The following is a 12,778-nucleotide window of genomic DNA, read 5'->3' on the forward strand; positions in this document are numbered from 1 at the left end:
AAAAAGTAAAAAAAAAAAAAAAAAATTTTATAAAAACTCATTTTTTCAAGTACTTCATGGAAAACTACATTCGTAGTGGTTTTGTTTATATACATACATATGTTTGTAAGTATGTATGTGTGAATATAAAACAAAGTAGAGTGCGCATGTCAAAGCGCAGTGTTCCTTAGCTCGTACATACATATACGTGCAACATAGAAGAGAGCGCATGTCAAATCGTAGATAGCGCCTTAACGCATGCATATGTATGTATGTACCAGTGCACATGCCAAAGCAAACATTTGTAATTTGTAACATTCGTCATTCTCTTATTGTCATAGATAACTTGATTAGAATCTCTTTTCTTGCTCTCTCGCTTGCAGCTGATCTGTTTTCTGAGCTGGCAACAAAACACAATCAGGGTGCCGTCAACCAGCAGTTAGTGAAAAAGGCGGGATGCCAGAAAAGCAGCGCTAGAATTACTTGACGAAATTAGTGTGAAATGAAACTGTGCGAACATATTTTGGCTAAATAAATATTTATGTAAATTAAATAATGATTTTGCATTTTAGCATTTACATATATATGTATGTATGCATTTGCAAAGTGTTTAATTTAGTGTTTTGTATAATTTATTAAATGCCCAAGTTAATATTTTTCAGCAGTGGCATCATTGGTAAATGTTATAAAAAATGCGAGTTTTGACAGCTCCCTCTCGAACCAAAGAGTCTCGTATCAAGTTATGAATATAAAACTAGATGCGCATGTCATTTTGCAGAGCAGACAACATTGCAACATTGTTGTTAGCGCATGCATATGTATGTATGTACCAGTGCACATGCCAAGCAAACATTTGTAATTTGTAATATTCGTCATTCTTTTATTGTCATAGATAACTTGATTATAATCTCTTTTCTTGCTCTCTCGCTTGCAGCTGATCTATTTTCTGAGCTGGCAACAAAACACAATCAGGGTGCCGTCAACCAGCAGTTAGTGAAAAAGGCGGGATGCCAGAAAAGCAGCGCTAGAATTACTTGACGAAATTAGTGTGAAATGAAACTGTGCGAACATATTTTGGCTAAATAAATGTTTATGTAAATTAATTAATGATTTTGCATTTTAGCATTTACATATATATGTATGTATGCATTTTCAAAGTGTTTAATTTAGTGTTTTGTATAATTTATTAAATACCCAAGTTAATATTTTTCAGCAGTGGCATCATTGGCAAATGTTATAAAAAATGCGAGTTTTGACAGCTCTCTCTCCAACCAAAGAGTCTCGTATCAAGTTATCTATGCTTATTGTCATTTTGCTACCGAGCAGACAACATTGTTGTTGTTAGATTTCGCACTTGCGCCTTCGCGTATGTGGGTATGTGTGTAACGAAAGCAAATGACAGAAACATTTGTAATTATTCATTCTCTTACATATATGCTCTTTTCTGTAGAAGCGCTGCTTATATTAGCTTAATGTAAAAATTGAAGAACTTTAAACGCAAATATATCAAAAGTGGTTCAATGAATTTAAAATCTGTAAAATTTGTGCAAAGTTTCAGATCGCACACTTTAATTTGATGTATTATTTGTCTCTGTACGTTTTGTAGATCTCTGGAAATAAGCGCCTTGTCTTAGAATAATATATACATAGATAATATTACATATGTCCAACATTTTCAGGTTCTGCGATCAGATATAAACCAATTTTAACCAATATTAAAATTTTTTTTCACTCATGTTCCATTTTATTTCGTGTTTCATTCATGCCACTGTAAATTTCCGAAAATGTTGTTACGTTTTTTTGCAGTTCAGGTGACGATATGTAACTCGCGCGTATATACATATGGGTAGTTGCACTGTGGGTAACAATTGTAAAATTGCATAACACTTTCAAGTTTCTTTATAACTACCATAAATCTATAAAATGTAAAACAAATAATAAAAAGTATAATAGATATGTATTTCGGAAGATGTTCTTTGGTTAAATTTCCCGCTGCTCACAAATTAATGAATTATTTTTTCTTTTAAAATTTTGTTTTCAAATTTTGTTTCACATTTATGCGACTGTGAAGAAATCTCGCATTACCCTATAGTGAATGGTACTCTTTCTTCTACCTTCCTTGTGTTTATGAGCAAGACTTCCCATTTCTGATCAGCCAGCTCGAAACTCATTGTAATAAACCATTGGCGCAGATCATTTATACAATCATTACATTTGAGCTGGAGGTCATCTAGATGTTTAGCCACTGCTACCACTATGAAGTCATCCGCATATGCGATTGCTTTCACATTGATTGATATATTCTTTGCACCCCGTTGTACATCAAGTTCCATAGTAGGGGGCCTAAGACCGAAAACTGAGGTCCTCCACTCGAGATGGTGTAACTCTGAATGCCCGTATGAAATAACATGCTCATGTGAAAGGTCTTGCTTTGCAAGACTATATTGCTGTCTTGCCAGTTCTGTCTGCGATCCAATTGCTTTCTGAACGCTGGTTGTTGTTGTTATTGTAGCGGCAGAAATCTGCCGATCTCACAGTCTTTGGCCGGATAAAAATCCGGATCCGTTTCGGTTACGTAGACCCGACTGTTGTGGGAACGGTGGTAGTACTGCTCGCTTAATAGCGCAACATCAACGTTTTTTTCCAAAACCAAAAGTAGCCCGATGCTTCCCGCAGCCGTTCTGAGGTACTTATCTCTTTATAAATATGAGATACCTCTGTTGCTTTCCCAACCATAATTCAGTAGATCGCGCATAGCTTTTTTTTGTATAAATATATTGTACTTAGCTATTCCTTTAGGCTTAGCATCCATCCTCATAAAATCAAGTGTGATGCCACGGGCAAAACTAGGATTATTCCGCAAATATTCAAAAAAAACTAGCCCTCTTCACTCAAGCACTACCACACAAAGTAGTCCTGTCTGTCCCTACTCTCTGAGTGGTATTGTTTGCGTATGTTTGTTATTGTTGTTGTAACTGTTATATAGTCCCCGTTAGGGTGGTAAGGTTCAGTAAAGTTGTCATCGAGGTTATCCAAAGGTAGGTCCAAAAATAGGATGAAGGATGTCAGATGACATTCAAGAGTAGTAGTTGTACGGTGCCTGCAATATCTTAAAAGATCTGAACGGTTGACTGATCAGAATGGGGGTAATGCTGCTTGTTTGAGCTCATATGGACCATTACGGGTTCTTTGGTGGCCATTCGGGTGTAGTGGCGGCGCAGTGCGAGAACTTGGTGTAGATTGCACAGCCGTAGAGCCTAAGGTCGCAGTAGTGCGTTGGTAGCATGGTGCCATGTAACTCGGGGTCCTCTCCCGGTGTGTTTTAAGGACTGAGCCTTTCATGTAATGGATGACTACTAAGCAAGGTGGAGTATGTACGGAGCCTTGTAGAGCAGACGCAGCAGGAAATGTTGGACTCAATGTAAGCATGGGCAGGAGGATACGGAGCAACCCTGCTGCAAACAGTTGCTCCAGTGATGATAAACTTATAGCGGGATTCTGTAACCAGTCTCTAGTCTCTATTTGAGACATTTTGAGGTAAAGTCTCAATTTGTGACTAGTTACTATTCACTAAACAGTCTCTAGCATTAGTCTCAAAATATTGCCTTAAATTTGAGACCTGATAGTTAGCAGGTCGCAAGATAAGAAAGATTGGTAGGATAATGATAGTCGAAACAATCATTTCCTGAGCCTGTCGTTAGAAGTCCCGCTTATTGTAATATCGTTTCTGGAGCTGCGATAGATGTAAATTCGGATTCAAAATTATATTAAAATTAGTTTAATCTGCATTCATTGTAATTTATATAAATATATATTTAAATTTCAGATATGTCTTGCCGGTCACGTCTTGCTGTTTTGAATGAAAAGTTGTCCACGCTGGAACGACGAATTGATTATCTGGAAGCATGTGTAACTCAAGGAGAAACACTTACATGAGTTCAGAGTGTAAGATACGGTACTATATTAATAAATACAGTTGAACTTTCATAACTCGAATTCTTGAATTGGCAATAGAAGGCAAATTTCCTTCCATAACTCGAAGTCTCTCTAACCTGGAATTTTTTTTGTGGATTATGGTGATTCGAGTTAGGAAAGTTCAACTTTCATATCACATTCATCATACCTATACCGGAATTTTGTTATTAATCATCGACTACCCTACCCTTAGGGATGTTTTGTCATGGTTTAGCTTTTGATCTAAACTAATAATGCTAATTACGTGACATATTTGGATAATATCTAAAACAGGAGTTGTTATTAATTATCGAATACTCGTAGAAATGATTTCAAACGAATATATATTTTAGAACGGTTTAAAACAAACGTTTTTTTTTCACAAAATCACAGCATTCAAAGTATGGCTGGTTAAGTAATTTTCCAAAATGAAATGTAATTGGAAAGTTAAAGGAGTGAGACAGTAGAGTCGGGAGTTACGTCGTCGTCGTTGCAACCCAAATCGCTGCCGTCGTCGACATAACCAACAAACCCCAACTTACACATTGACTGGTCTGCATAAAATCAACCAAAGCATGTTTAAACACTTGCCAAGTAACACAATACTTACCAAATTTCACATTTTTACAATTCTCTTTCCTACGGTGGTTATGTTTAAACACAACAATGCTCTACTGTATTATATTAACTAGAGGACCCGCCCACGCTTTACTGTGGGTGACCTATAGATAATACTGTATGATTTCTGTTAGTTAGATTATAACTGTTAGTTAAGGGGGTATTCTGCTCTAGAATTTTGAAAAATTCGATTTTTTTTCATATATTTAAAGTTTAGACCCTTAAGAACATATCCTCCAAAGGATATTAAAGAGCTACAGTTACTTTAGTGACGCAGTACCTAGCTCGGTTCGGCCGTATCGAATTTTTTAAAAGCGTTTTTATCGAAACTACTTTTTTCCACACGGTACCGGCATTATCTCAAGTTCTATACAACCGATTTACTTGAAATTTTGTATGAACCTTCTTTATATAATCCTTTATCGTTCCTACCAGCATCGTGTCAAAATTTTTGTTTTTAATATTTTAAAAAAATTCAGGAATTTCAAAAAAAAAGCGTAAAAAATGATTTTTATTTTCAGGCATTCGCCATTTTTCAAAAAAAAAAATGTTTTCGTGTTTCCTGAAATAGGGACTATAACAGCATCCTTACTGATTAAGAATTTCTTTTGATTTTTTTTTCAGACCACAAGGAGAGTCAGGATCAATGTCACCAGGATGCGCCATTTTTTTTACACCTGTCTCTCCCCCCTCTAATTATTTTAATTTTTAATATTTTTTTTGTAAAATTTTTTTTCTGTATTCTTAAGATATCAATAAAAACACCATAAAAAATGGATAGTAAAAATATTAATTGCCTTGTTTTTACGACACTTTAAAAATTACCTGAAATGCATGCTTCTAGAGTAGAATACCCCCTTAATGAGATATAGCATTTTTGTGAAGCAACTTGTGAAAGAGATTTGCTATGTTGGAAAGAGGCGAAATGACCACCGATTTTTTTGATAAATATCGTAGGATTTAGCTTGAGTTTGCAACATAAGCGGAATAATTTAATTATTTACGACATGACTTTAGAAAACTCTAAAATAACAGTATTTCTCTACTATTTAATGGATGTTTTTATACCTGTAAACCTTCCTGTTCAAACCATCTAGCTATTAAAAAAACCCGCATTAAGATCCGTTGCGTACTTTTTAAGATTTGAGCATACGAAGAGACATAGGGACGAAAAATCGACTTTTTTATACTGTGTATTGATATGCCAACTAAACAAAATTTGTGAATGAAAACTTAATCTAAGAAACTTCATTTTTATTAAATAAAAACTCAGAATTAATTTGGACACGAACGTGAACAGTTGCTTTCAATTACATTTCTCGCGAGGAAATTCCACTGTTAGGAATTTTGAAACGTGTTTTCTCTGTATTCTTAATTGGCGTAGACACCGCTTACGCGATTATAGCCGAGTTAACAACTCTGTATTAAATTTTTTTAACTGATGCCCACAATTTTTCAAAAGCAGTTCCATTGATTGCTTTAAAATTTTAATGGTAGATTCATCACACTTCTGTGTGATCGCCCTAACTAAAAACTAGTGAAAATTTTTTCATAAAGAATCAGTCTGGAAAAATCATGCTGTTTTGGGTTTTATTGTTATAAAGCATTTAAAAAATGGAATTTTCAAGATTTGTAATTTGTTTTTTTTTTTTGTTTTTTTGTTTTTATCTTAGGTTAGCCAGTCTGATGGAATCATGGACGCCGTTTTTTTCTACATGGGTGTGATAGGAGCAATAAATTTCACAACTAACACAATATTTTTGCTTCTAAAAATTCCAAATTACAACTAAACCGATAAATCTTAATAAATATAAATTTAGTAAAAATTTGGAAGATGTGTATGTTTTCATTTCCTTACTAAAAAAACTACTTCTAAAAAAACCACCGTTATACAGGATGACGCTCTTAATTTGTAAAATTAAAAATTGAAGAAAACTCCACCTGATTACCTCGAGAAATACATCATCTTTAAAATGCATCAATTTTTTTGTTTCAGATGGTCCGGTAACGATTTTTTCAAGGCACTTCTGGAGATTAACCGTTATTTAGTAATATTTTTCATTGAAAATTTGTTCTAATATGCTTCAAAAGTTGTACAATAATATGTCATTAAATTTAATAACATTATATTACTCATGTCGCCGCAAAAAACACAAATATATAATTTTTTTGCCTTGAAAACCTTAACCAAACCGTTAAAGAAACCGTTATTTCTACTAAATTAAAATATAAAACTGTAATTTGGTACAGGGGATCAGTGAGAAAATTTTTTTGAAAAAGTGAGCGTGGTCCCGCCCTTTAATAAGTTTAATGTACATATCTCCTAAACCACACATACATCGACAGTGTAAAAATGAATGAAAACGGAGGATAACCCCGCTTACTCCTCATATAACGGTAGTGTTAAAAAGCGCAATAAGTTAATAACTAATTACGCCAGAGACCTGATGAGAGAGGTTTACGGGAGCCGAAGAGAAAATTGGACGATGGTAGTGGCACCGTCCACTGTTTGGTAAAATCCCATATCTCCATATTATATTGTATATTCCACTTGATTCGTTCAGTTTCCAGTACACAAATCAAGAAGCAATTAATATAACGGGATGCAACTAATCTTATAAATTTATCAAGATTTCGCCATACAAAAATGACAGTTCAAAGTCACTTCATCGGAGTGATTTGAAACTGATCCACGCTAAATCTCTCTGTGCGACTCTGATTTTGCGGCATCTACTTGGCAGCATTGGAAATCTATTACATTATCACAGCTGATTTAGACACTACAAAAAGGAAAAAATGTAAACAAACAAATTTTTATTAGAGCAATGAATCTAATTTCTGCTGAAAATCGACTTACCAAATGAAAAAATGCGTCCATTATTTCCATTATATGGAAAATATTTAAAAGAATACGGCTTTTATTACAAAATACTATATGACAAGGTTTTCTTTTGATAAATATTGAGCGACGTAAATTCTTGAATGGCAAAAACAGCTGTTTTTAATCTTTTCAACGGCAGTAAGAACACTGTTGGGTTATGAAATGCTTAAATGTAATCTAATCTTTTAAATTTTCGGTCTGAACATGGTATAAAGTTGGACCTTATTGATGGTATACATACTTAAAACGTTTGACATGCGAGCACTATTTGTGGTGTTTACAGAAACTTAAAATATTCATCTCATGGAATTGAATCGTGAACTTTCTCGCCTGATTACTTTTCATAATTTTGGATATGGATTAACTCAGCAATAGTGCACCGACTAACTTAATTAATGTTTTTACGATGAATCACCAGTAAGGACCAGTGCTTATCGATGTTATTGTGAATTCAATCAGGTCGTACACATCGGGAGATTAGGACCAGCATACATTCACTAATGACCCCACAAAATTTGTCAATCGCTTAAAAAGTGCTCATGTCGATTGGTCGAGAGAAATGTTAAAAAATACCATAGCGGTGCTTCGAAATACCTCTAGGAGCTGAATCCATCATAAATTTTTGCTCACGAAACACTTCCAAGCAAATTGTTGCCTTTTTTTTTGCTTAAAAATGCTTCGTAAATTGGTTCAAACGTATAGAGATCTTAATGGCGAATATTTTGACAAATAATAAAGCGATTTGCTCTGGTTTAAATTGGTTTCTGGTTCTCGAATTCAGAAGTGTGAAAGGCAACTCTCTTACTAGGCTTAAACCACAGTAAATTGACGGCAGATTACGTATTTTCCAAATATAATTTATTGTGGGGTTTAGTTTATTTACACAAAAATTTTGTTAAATTCGTACGTGAATTTCGATGTTAATATTTTTTTATTTGACTGTACATAATTTTTTGCAATAATTCAACATGTAGAAGAAAATTTAAAATGTAGCATAAAGTTCTTCCTGGATGCTATTTGATCGTAATAACTGCGTTGTTGATGGCCCTCCATTTAACGACTGAGTAATCGCTTGGGTTGAGGTGGCGTGACTTTCTTTAATATCCTTATACATGTCAGCGAATTCCTATATGGAAAGTGTAATTCATTTACTGGTACTTTGTAAAATCACCTAATAAACATACCTTGAGCCGATTTCCCAGGAACACAGCTCGCTCCCTTTTCTTGATCATATAGTCAGAAGACATAAGCCATCTATGCTCCAAACAATCCTCAGAATATGGCCGTTTCCTTATAATTAAAAATTAAAAGATGTTACTTTATTATTTAAATAACGTGAATTTAACGCTTAGCTTTGAATAATTCAAAATGAAACAAATGTTTATACATTATTATACTCTTGCTTCAGGGTATTATAGTTTTGTTCACCTAACGGTTGTACGTGTCACCTGAAACTAAGCGAGATATAGATATGGTTATATATATATCAATGATCAGGATGATGAGAAAAGTTGAAATCCGGTTGACTGTCTGTTCGTCCGCCCGTATAAGCTATAACTTGAGTAAATATTGAGATATCTCGATAACCTCGCTTACTCCCCATATAACGGTAGTGCTAAAAAGCGCAATAATTTAATAACTAAACACGCCAGAGACCTTATGAGAGCGGTTTATGGGAGCCGAAGTGAAAATTGGACGATGGTAGTGGCACCGCTTACTTTTTGGTAAAATCCCATATCTCCATATTATATATTCCACTTGATTCGTTCAGTTTCCAGTACACAAATCAAGAAGAAATTAATATAACGGGATACAACTTTGCACGAATAATGCCGCTTCCGTTTTGAGACAATTAAATTCATTTAAGGTGAATAGCTACACGCGTTGGAGGCTTTTCCATAATAAAAAAAGAGTTTTAAAATTTTTTGCTAACTAATATTTGTTTGCTGTATACATATAATATATGTATACAGCTTAGTTATGAAAATGTTAAAAATTGGTTCACGAATTATCCCACATACACATACTACATATGTACATACATATAGTATGTATACTCGTATTGATGTTCGTTATTCTAGCAGACTTTATGACGAATATGCCAGTCAGTGTGTGAGTTATCTTTATAAATAAAATTGTGTCAAAAGTCAATGAACTAGTCCGAATCCTTAACCCTAGCCCCAATGTAGCCAATGTTGTGATTTTAGATTTTTCACCATGAAACCGTTTATGAATGAAATAAGTTAATTAGGTTAAGTGGAATGTAAATATCCCAGACACGAGACATGTGTTAAGGGAACGAAATGAATTTATGATCTATGACATAAATTAATAAGTTAATAAATATGTACTATGATTTAAATCTATTCGTAGATGCTTAAAACAAAAAAAATAATAGCAGGATGAAACTTTTTATAAAGAAAAAATAAAACACGAATATGAAAGGAAATATAATTTAAGGTCGGGAAGTTAAAGATAGTTTAAATATATTTTAGTAAACCCTCAAATCCATTCCTTTTATGTTTGCATTTATTAGGCATCTGAATGGACATCATTCCCACTAAATCACATGTAAAGTTGTCCCTATCTAATTCCCCTCGTTTGAAAATGTGTTTCTTCTGCCTTCGTTATCGGTAAACAGAAAAAGGTATGGTGATACGATATTTTGAAGTAGGTAGGTGATTGAAAACCTAGATTGGCATATAAATAATTTTCATAGTCTTTACCTCGGCATTTTTTTTGATATTTTAAACCACTCTTACATTGTATTTAATCATAAAATGACAAGGTACTTACGTAGGATGTCGTTTAAACAGGAACATAATAAATCGAGTTGCTTCAGGAGTAACTTCTTTATATAGGTTCTCAAATCTATAGCGAGCAAACGATATATTTTGCTTTGTATCATAGTCATCAGTTCCGCGAAAAGGGCTTTTTCCAGAAAGCAAAAGATATGTCAGCACACCCACAGACCAAATATCACTTTGCGGGAATATGGGTTCTTCGTTCACCATCTCAGGCGATTGAAAGTCAAGCATGCATCTCGCTGCAACTTTTGCACCTAATTTACTAACTCTCTTTGAGGAGCCAAAATCAATCAATTTGATTTGAACCGATCGTACCGATGCCATTACAATATTGTCAGGTTGAATATTTAAATGACAATAACTTCTCCAATGCAAGTACTGAACTGCGTCTAAAAGTTGTGTTATAACCGTTGCTACCATTTGCTCAGTGTATTGATGGCGACTGCTAAAGTATGTCAATACATCAGCACCCTGAAGTTTCTCCATTATAAAAATAGCTAAAGGTACATTAACTGGTTTATATGCTGCAAATAGTGCTGCAATACGTTCATGTCTTAACGTTCTAAAATTTTCAAATTCTTCTAATATAAGAGGTTCAGTTTCCGCATTTAAATCAAAAATTTTAGCTACGATTATTGCGTTGGTAGATTTTTGAATTCCCTTTACAATGGTACTGAATTCCCCTCTATGTATTTCCGATATAAAACTATATTTTTCATTAACACTGCTATCAGTTATCCAATTTGGAGGTTCACATTCACAATGATAGTCAGTATGAACTCGCTCTTCTTCTGCCACGATTTCTTGTCCGCTTTCTGTTAGTTTTTGTAAATGTTCCATTGCCTTTGATAACTGTATTTTTGGTGAATCTATAGCTGCTGTTTCAGCTGTCAACGGTATACTCATTTCACTCCAACCAATGCGATTTCTAGATGCCAATCTAAATTGGTATTTATTGTTAGGCTGCAGATCATGCACAAAATAAAATTCATGGTCAATATTATCAGCAATCGTTGTCCATATATCCGAGCTAAATTCTTTCTTTTGTAAACTATAACATAAAACTGTTGAGTGACCATCATTTCGTGGCTGTTTCCACCTAAGAAGAATTTCCTTGCCACTAACTGCAGATACTTCAGGAGAATCCGGAGCATCCGGCAATGTAGCAACAACTAACCGACATCTTGACACTGTTTGACCAAGCGAATTTCTGGCGACGGCTTTATATATGCCTATATCAGTATGGAGAGCCGGATCAAAACGTAAAATAGATCTACCATCTTCATCAGTTAATATTTTAATTCTGTTTGACTCAGTTAGCACCATGTCATTTTTAAACCATTGTATACACGGTTTTGGGTCTCCAACTGCAAAACAATGTATATGTGCTGGTTGATATTCGACAATTGCAAGTGTTTGGGGCTTTTCTCTGAAGAAGGGAAGACATCCTTCTCTTTGACTTTCAATTAGTGCCTCAGCTTCCGTATATTCATCAAGTCTGGGACCCAATTCTGTTCGAAGCCTACGAATAGTGAACGAGTCATTCGAGCTATACAAATTTATTCTGCTTCGAACTCGTTCATCATCAATTTCTTCATCCATTATATCAGTAAATCGTCGACGTTCCCGAATAACTGGCAACTGTTGAGAAAAAATTAAAATTAGTACGTAAATATGATTTAAATTTACGAAATTATGCATATACAAATTTTTGAATTTTACGGACATATTTTCAACAAAAGAAAACTTTAGTAAACATAGAAATTAAGTGTTGACAATATCAGGATTCGCAGCCCCGTCAATTATAAAATTATAGATTTTGATAATTGATAAGCTCAAAAAAGTCCTGGTAATGAATAAAGTTCAAGTAATAAAAGTCATCAGTTTTAAATGTCGAAGCTCCAATGAAGAACATTCCTACAACCGAAGGCTGGTACTTGGGATTATGTTAATAAATATTAATTGGAGAAATTGTAACAGTTTAGCCAAGAATTAATATAGAAATACTAGTGGCAAAATATATAAACTAATCATATAAAAACAATGATCCAGATGAATATGTGTTCCACATTTGTAAAGCAAAAACTGGAATTAGATCAAGGAAAAGTTATGCAGCTGTTGACTACCATATCCACAAACAAAGACGTTGCTTTTGATTGACGGAAAATTCGGCATCAACTTGTCCTAGGAAGAAATTTATGACTTCCGAACATATGATTTTTTAGATGTTATTTCAAAGCATACCGGACTTTCATCTATTATCTGATGCCGGTACATACTGATTTTCATAATTTTTTTATGGAACGATATTAATGTTAATTTAGATATTCTTGCTTAACTTTATTATATATCTTCAATTGACGTACATGAGAATGAGAATATGTAAACTCACTCAAAGGAATGAAATTTAAAATCTTTGAAATTGAGGAAAAGTAACTGGATACCCGAATATCTTGGTATTAGGGATTTGGGTTTAGGCTAATTTCATTCATATTCAGTTCCTCTGTGAATGGCGGGTACCTTGCCGTAGTTCAGGGGC

The 12,778-nt window shown here is 34.1% G+C and overlaps 2 protein-coding genes across 16 annotated transcripts in view; one reads left to right on the forward strand and one right to left on the reverse strand.

The window, feature by feature from the left end:
- The window catches only part of LOC126756605 (probable protein BRICK1-B), a 153,849-nt gene that overhangs the window by 1,664 nt on the left and 139,407 nt on the right, over positions 1-12,778 (forward strand). For 2 of the 10 annotated variants that reach the window (XM_050469815.1, XM_050469814.1), the window contains exon 2: positions 3,806-3,934. In XM_050469815.1, the coding sequence (XP_050325772.1) occupies positions 3,806-3,915 (110 nt within the window). In that variant the 3' untranslated portion in view covers positions 3,916-3,934. Of the gene's footprint in view, positions 1-3,805; positions 3,935-5,175; positions 5,345-6,224; positions 6,385-6,547; positions 6,642-12,778 lie in introns of those variants that run through there. The other 8 variants (XM_050469813.1, XM_050469806.1, XM_050469812.1 and 5 more) reach the window with 7 other exon arrangements.
- The window catches only part of LOC126756537 (obscurin), a 145,813-nt gene continuing 141,303 nt past the window's right edge, over positions 8,269-12,778 (reverse strand). For all 6 annotated transcript variants that reach the window (XM_050469657.1, XM_050469660.1, XM_050469661.1 and 3 more), the window contains 3 exons: positions 10,229-11,880; positions 8,617-8,722; positions 8,269-8,558 (listed from right to left, as the gene is read on the reverse strand). In XM_050469657.1, the coding sequence (XP_050325614.1) occupies positions 8,415-8,558; positions 8,617-8,722; positions 10,229-11,880 (1,902 nt within the window). In that variant the 3' untranslated portion in view covers positions 8,269-8,414. The remainder of the gene's footprint in view (positions 8,559-8,616; positions 8,723-10,228; positions 11,881-12,778) is intronic.

This window comes from Bactrocera neohumeralis, chromosome 4 (assembly GCF_024586455.1).
Source record: "Bactrocera neohumeralis isolate Rockhampton chromosome 4, APGP_CSIRO_Bneo_wtdbg2-racon-allhic-juicebox.fasta_v2, whole genome shotgun sequence".
Classification (NCBI taxonomy): Eukaryota; Metazoa; Arthropoda; class Insecta; order Diptera; family Tephritidae; genus Bactrocera; species Bactrocera neohumeralis.